The sequence below is a fragment of the Corvus hawaiiensis genome, chromosome 4 (assembly GCF_020740725.1).
Source record: "Corvus hawaiiensis isolate bCorHaw1 chromosome 4, bCorHaw1.pri.cur, whole genome shotgun sequence".
Taxonomy (NCBI): Eukaryota; Metazoa; Chordata; class Aves; order Passeriformes; family Corvidae; genus Corvus; species Corvus hawaiiensis.
In genome coordinates this window covers 57434253-57441366 of record NC_063216.1, presented here as the reverse complement: position 1 = coordinate 57441366, position 7114 = coordinate 57434253, and the positions used below count along the sequence as shown (strand labels likewise).

The 7114-nt window shown below is 37.4% G+C and overlaps 1 protein-coding gene across 7 annotated transcripts in view; it reads right to left on the bottom strand.

Annotated features, from left to right (window-relative positions):
• Window positions 1–7114, bottom strand: part of PTPRZ1 (protein tyrosine phosphatase receptor type Z1) — a 130713-nt gene continuing 123599 nt past the window's right edge. For all 7 annotated transcript variants that reach the window (XM_048302369.1, XM_048302371.1, XM_048302370.1 and 4 more), the window contains 8 exons: window positions 6100–6246; window positions 5377–5470; window positions 5057–5130; window positions 3972–4100; window positions 2668–2814; window positions 2230–2372; window positions 1543–1678; window positions 1–1031 (listed from right to left, as the gene is read on the bottom strand). In XM_048302369.1, coding sequence (XP_048158326.1) covers window positions 891–1031; window positions 1543–1678; window positions 2230–2372; window positions 2668–2814; window positions 3972–4100; window positions 5057–5130; window positions 5377–5470; window positions 6100–6246 — 1011 coding nt within the window. In that variant the 3' untranslated portion in view covers window positions 1–890. The remainder of the gene's footprint in view (window positions 1032–1542; window positions 1679–2229; window positions 2373–2667; window positions 2815–3971; window positions 4101–5056; window positions 5131–5376; window positions 5471–6099; window positions 6247–7114) is intronic.

Here is a 7114-nt window from a genome sequence, read left to right as displayed (position 1 = left end):
GACTGGAATATTTATATTTATTTTTGCAATACCAGGGTAAAAACAATTTAACAATGCCAAGTACAGTGTTATTCTCATAAAAACTTTTCATTTCAAAACAAATGATTTCTAGTTCCCACAAAAGTTAAAATCACATGCAGCTATATGAAGGTAAATTGCTTAAGATGCACAGTTATATATCAGAAGTCTTTGTTAAAATAAAACCATACTGACTACATCATTTTAACAAGGCAATTACACAGAACTAGAAAACTGACTCTGTAGTAAAATATAAAAATCTACAATTATAAATATAAATTTGGTCCATGGATCACTACAGAAGTAGCAGTATTTACAGTAAGTATCAGATTACTATTCTAAATGTCTAATTGGAGTCTTAAAATGTTGAATGTTGTGTAGAGCAGGATTTTATTTACATTCTACTATATTAAAAGTTTCATTTCTAGCAAATGTAAATTGTTATAAATACAGCAAATAAACCAAATACTAAACCCATGACATGTTTGTAATTGAGGATTCCCTAACATCTATAAATATGGTAATTTTAAGTTAAAAGTAAAGCCAGATAAATCAAAAAAACTAATACTGAAAAAAATACCACAATTCAATTATTAGGAACACTGTAAAAGTCAATCAAGTTAGTCCAGATGTAACAACGTATTACAATAAATCTTTCGAGAAAAGGCACGCATTGTTGATGATAAAAGTTCCACAGTAAAGTCATATATAACAGAAATAACTTGGTTTGACCAATGGTTGGGATCTGATTATATATATAATGACTGGACAGATTTTTCCCACCCAAGGTATAAAACTGAAAATAATAATGGTAAAACTCCAGGTGTGATTGGTGTGATGCAGTGATGTTTATGTTTAATCTGATGTGTTAATTAAACTAAAGATTCTAAACTTTCAGCTGCATTTCCATCAGGTAAAGCTGAGCCATTACTGTCCATAGATGCTGAGGGGTTTTCTTCTTGTCTTGTGCTGACAAGGCTGAGAATAGCTTTGTAGAGAAACTGGTACTGTTCCTGGAGAAGAAAAGAGAATACACTCAGGATGTTGGCAGAAAGAGTTATCTTGTGACACTGTTACTCAAAATTAATTAACAGCTGATGTGTCAGTCTGTTAATCTACTGTGCTCCAGGATTTATTGCATTACTTAGCAGCTTTATTATTTTCTGACTAATGGCTCCCCCTGTATACAATGTAAAGCATGTCATTAGGGACCACAGTACAGGTAGGATAGAAAGCTGTATTTTAAAAGAAATACATGCTGAATCTGATCCTTGTTAAATTCAATTGCAAATTTGAGGACAGGATTAGGGTTGCTGTTTGTCTGCTGGCTTTTTTCTTCTTCTTTTTCTTCATCTGAATTCTTTCCAGAATCCAGAAGATTTCTTTTTCTACAGCACCCCTGGAAGACAATTTTCATTAATTCATGCAGAAATTAAGATGTGAATAGTTCAGTAATGTTGCCCTAGGATCCAAGCATGCTAATAATGTCACACATAGGAAAAAAAGGTGCACATTATTACTTACAATGTCGGTAAAGACTCCAGGCCTCATCAGATTTATCATCTTTGCTACGTGGTAAACATCCACTGAATTCTCATTTTCCAGTTGATGCATCAGAGTTGTTAATGCACAGAAAGTGCCTGCTGTCACCCCTCCATGCCTTTGTAAAGTAAAACAAAACAAAGCTCTAGAAACTGGGTCAGGTTTTACAGCTGGAGAAATTACAAATTCTGGGGCAAACTGGTAAGATGAATTTCTGTCATGCTGGTCTGCCCAGCACTGGCTTAAAACAACTTTCACGGCACCTGGCTACAGCTTCTTAGAGTTATTTCTCTACAACCCTCTACTAACCAAATCCTGAAGGCCTTGGGACCTTCAGTGTTTCAAGATTTTGTTATTTTTTGCCATTATTGGACAGCTGGAGAAGGGCAAGGTGCCTCATCTAAACTGTTAATTCTTTCAGTAAAAGACAATGGAGTCTTAACTGATTTCCTCTCCAGTGACCTATCTGATAACCATCCAGAGTATCAAAATGATAAAACTGAAATGAAGTATGATAAAATAAAAATGTTTCTCTTGTTGATGCAGCTGGAACAGAAGCATTACCACTATTGTTAAGTGCAGACTGTGCCTTGTTTCAGCAGCTTTTACTCAGTGAAAGGATGGTTCTACAGAAAAGCATCAAAACAAACAGAAAAGTGCAGTTCTTACTCATCATGTACAATCATGGGCCCATCACGGTTGGAAGCTTCCTCTTTGATGATGCTGATCAGTTCAAAAGTTTTACTAATAGGACTATCAGGATTTGGCCATTTTGGACACTGAAAATGCCTCACTTCAAGTACATAGTCATCCTAAATGATTAAAAAAAACCAAACAAAAACCTCCGTAAGTCAATTTTGTAAAAGACTGACTTTCTTTATTCTTTTCCGTCACCTTGTTCCAGCTCCAGTCTCCAGATGCAGAACCCCACTGCAGTGGAGGTTGGACTATTCCCTTTGTCATCATATTACCTTATAGATGTTACTCCCTCCATGGATGTTTCTAGAGTATGGATTTTTTATCCGTCATTTAACATCAAAAATGTAAGAAGATGTGGGCATTACCTTTAACAAATCAAGTCCTGAGTCACATTTATGACAGTGTTACCTGCGTAGCTTCTAAAATGAAGTCTTGGATTATGAGCTTCTCCTCGTTAGACAGACATTTGTGTTCTTCAGCAATCATAGTGACTTTGAAACTCTCACAGTTTATAGGCTCATCTTTGTTTGGCCAGTACACAAATTCATCTTCAGCCTCCAGGAAAAAAAAATGAAGTCATAAAAGTAAGTAATGTTGAGCTCTTACAACACAAAATCTAATATAATAAATAATGTGTCATGTATATAATCAATCCAGCCATCTAGATTTAAATTGACAAATCAAATTTTGAGTGGTTTAACAATGGCAAAATGATGGTTTTCAAACACCTCTGCAGTGATCCTGACCAGAAGACCAATGTACCCTGTGGACCCATACAGCAAGGAACCTGCAGTTCTACCTTGTGCCACACATCCAGCCTGGCCTTCAGGCTGTGCTGTGCTGCGCATAGTCCATGGTCACAGGATAAACTTAACTGGTGTGTTGTAATGTATGTGTTGTCCTGGGATTATCTGAAAGCGCAGAAAAAGGTTCTCATGGAAGCATCCTTTCTGTTTGACAACAGAAACAAAGAGAGATGGGCTTTTTAAAGAAAATCCTCTAATAGTTTGAATAACCAAAATGGTCAGATGGATAGGGAATGCTCCTTGTCATGTATCCTGTCTGCCTGTTGTGTGTGTTTCAGGGAAATTGGGATGGGTTCCGGTTGTGGTGGATGCAGAGCGCAGAGAGGCCATGGCTGTCTGCTGGGTGGGTGCTACTGCTCCCTGGTCAAGCTGGCAGCCCTTCAGTGCCCTTCCTGCCCACCCTTCTGCAGGAACTGCTGCCCCATGCCCTGTGTGCCCACCCTGCTGGCAGTGCTCCTGGCCACTTGTGCACCCCAAGGGCTTCTTTCACATGTGAGAAATGCTTGGCCACTGGTGGTCCTGGCCCTGCCCAGGTCCCACCAGCTGCTGTCCTGCGAGAAACAACCTCACACTTCTGCCCTTACCTAATAATGGCTAAGAAGCCATATTACAACTAAGTTGTGGAGCAAAACCTAACCTTGCATAATGGTTACTTGTGCTGTTTGGCTCCTTTTATAAATTGTACAGGACTGATTTAATACTTTTTCAATCCAATCACAATCTGTCTAGACAAGGATTTCTAGATTTCTGCTAGATGACTTGGGGATTTTACACTCAGTTTGGTGTTATTAATTTTTAACTGTGTTTTGCAGAATGCAAGATATTTTCTCATATCCTGCATATTTCAAAATGGTAATACTAATAAAATTCATACATAAACCCATAACAATCAGACACAGAACTCACCATATTCTGGCTATCAGGAAGCATGACTATTAACTGGGCGTTATGGTCCCATATCATTCTCCAGAAATCCTTGATAGTGTGTAGTAAGGGATGCTGAGTAATAATGAATTCATTACTTTGATAATAACCCTACAAAAAAAAAAAAAAAGACAGACTCAGAATTGCTACCCAAGTATTAATGCTTAAAGGAAGCTTCTAGTGGACAACGCGAGAACCTAGAAAATACATTGCACACTTGTTCCTTCTTTAGTTTCCTGCAAATATTAGAAAAATATAAAACTTCCATGGAAGTATTTTCCATGGGAAAAGAATAAATTCAATTACACTGAAACAATTTTTGAAACTTAAAAAAAAAATGATAAAAAAAGGACAAAAGAGATCAGAGAAGACTCAAAGAGGCAACTCATAATAAAAATGACTGACTACCTGAACCAAATAAAAGAATACTTGAAAGAGCTGCAAAAATCCCAAGCAGTTTCTTAATTTACACAGATATCTCAGATCAAACTCCTACCAGAAAAGAGAGTTCCTATGCAGTAACGTACCTGAAAGATCATGTACACATATCATGGCAGAGAGCTTTCCCATTTCTTTCCTGAATGTCCAGGAGGCATTTACTCCTCCCTCTCAGCTATTGAAGGGGGAAAGAGTTGAACAAAACCCAGAGAACAAAAAGATAATGGAAAGCTGATGAACTGTGGTATCCAAGGCTATGCCAGTTGCAAAAGCTCTGTAGGATGAGCAGGTAGGAAGGCAAACCACAGTACAGACATTGAAAACTAACTAGTTATTTAACACAGTTCATCTCAAAAGATCTTCCCGTAAGTGGCATTTAGCTTTAACAGTTTTTGAAACTATGATGTGATTTATGTTTCTACAGATTGTTAAAATGCAATGCACTTTTACCAAATTTAAGACCAGTAATAATGGTAATAGTACTTCCTGGGGGAAGTAACTCTTTCAGGCAGAGTGAATAATGGAAGAAAGCAGCCTTCAAAATCAGGATTGTGCCACCCTAACTCAGCTGCATGGCAGCTCTGGAAACAGCTGTGCATTGTTTTTCACCAGTATATTAACTGACTTACCATAATATAGGAAGCATTGATGTAGTCTGTGCCTTCACCAGATAGTGATGAGATACCCACTCTAGATCTTTCCACTGTAAAAAATTATGAATTCATAAACATGTTGCAATGACTCTTATAATACTATAGCAATTATCTCACATCTCACAGTAATGATAACCCTGAGCTCTATCAATCAGAATAAAGTGCTATCCAGCCATCTATTTTATTTTCCTGTGCATAATTCTTAAAGCACTTCTTCACTACAAATACTTTACAAAACATTGCTCCAAACCAATGCAGATGTCTTCAGTTCTTGATGAGGATTTGATCAAGCTTACCAGGAATGATAGATGAGGTTCGGTTCTTTTCTCTGTTACACTGTTTGAGTGCAGTCGAATAATCACACTGCTGTGTGTTAGACTGGCTCAGCAACTGAAACAATGAAGTTAAAAAAAAGTCAGGTAACTGTAGAAAAGCCATTCCTTCATAAGCTGCATTAAACAGAAGGGTGCATATATTGCAGGTTTGCTGTCTCCCTTAACTGTAGTTATCTAGTTATCTGTCTAAACTACTTAGCAAGTCACCAGAATATTTTTTCTTCACTGTTCTTAGCAGTTCAAATTATTCTTGAATCCTAGATCAATAAGCATATCTTTGAAGGTGAAGTCTGTCATCTAGCCAGTGCTGTACACTGAGGGGAGTACACTGATTGATCAATATAGTTCATGATGTATTTGCCAGAATAGTATCTTTCCAGACATTTGTACCTTTGAGATCTTTCTTCAAAGGCATGCAGTTAAGAGTTTCCAAAATCTATTTACTGTCCTATTTCTCATGATCTCTTTTTTGTGGATTTTTTTTTCTGGATCCCTTGTTTAAGAATATGAAAATAATTCTTTTGTCTCAACTGACTGCATTCGTTCAGTACGTTTAATCTGAATTTAGGCTCAGCAGTTAAATTTTAGGTAGAGAAAGCTGATGAAAGTTATGTTGAGATACTTTTAAGTCATTCAGGGCTTAAAAACCTAAAGATTTTCACACTACTATCTCAGAGAGCTCACCTTGAATTGTTTCTCCAGTCTGGTCTTTCCTGTTGGTCCAGGTATCAAGAGAGCATTAACATAGGCATGAATGTGAGTCTCAAGGACTTCTGTTTCTTTACTGAGTATTGCTTCGACCAGTGCATCATGAATGAAGATGTATTGCTCCTAGGAAAACAAAACCAAACCTCTGAGCTCTCATGATTTTCAGATTCCCCTAGATACCTCTGGTTAAGCTGCCACTTCTGATGTGGTCAGTATTTTTTCAGAGGTTTTCTCAAATGTGATCTTCTACAACAAAGGCTGTCCCTCTGCAGTGACAGTACGCATTTACAAGCACAATTGACAATTATACTTGCAATACATACATACACATATATATATGATATAATACCAAATCCTCACTACTTGTGATATCTCACATTAACAGAATAGAGTTAAAAATGCAAGCACAGCCTTAAGTCAAATTTTCAAGCCAGTCCTGCCTCTAGTTCTTACTGCTATCCTCTATTTTCTCCCTCATATCCTTTGGAACAAGTGCCCTAGCTGTTGATTAACTTCTTTTCTGTTGAAAGGCACTGGGGAATCTAAACACCTGTTCCTGAAACCTGAAATAGACTTTCAAATGCCCTGCTGTTGCCCTTACTGTTTTCTCTTGGGCTTTCAATATTTTATATATAATCTTCAGTTTAAAGCATCTATATCTAATTTTCTGTCTGAAACAGCTTTTTTCCCCATATTTTATTGCCTAATATAAACTGTTTGATGAGGTTCAGTGAAGATCTGAACACCTGATAATGGTGCTTCCTCAAAAAGCTCCGTGACAAAAATACAAGTCCTGCCAAGAAAGCCCTACTGTGGGAAACATGATTTATACAGGCTTCCTTCTGAGTCCTCCTTAATAAACAGACAAGAGCCCACAGAAAGGTAATTTCTAGTGCACTGCTCTAAGCATGCCTAGAAGGATGTCTCTATAAAACCAAGGCAAGCAAAAGGGAAAATCCCACCCAGTCTGGTGACTGGTTTCTGTCTGTCT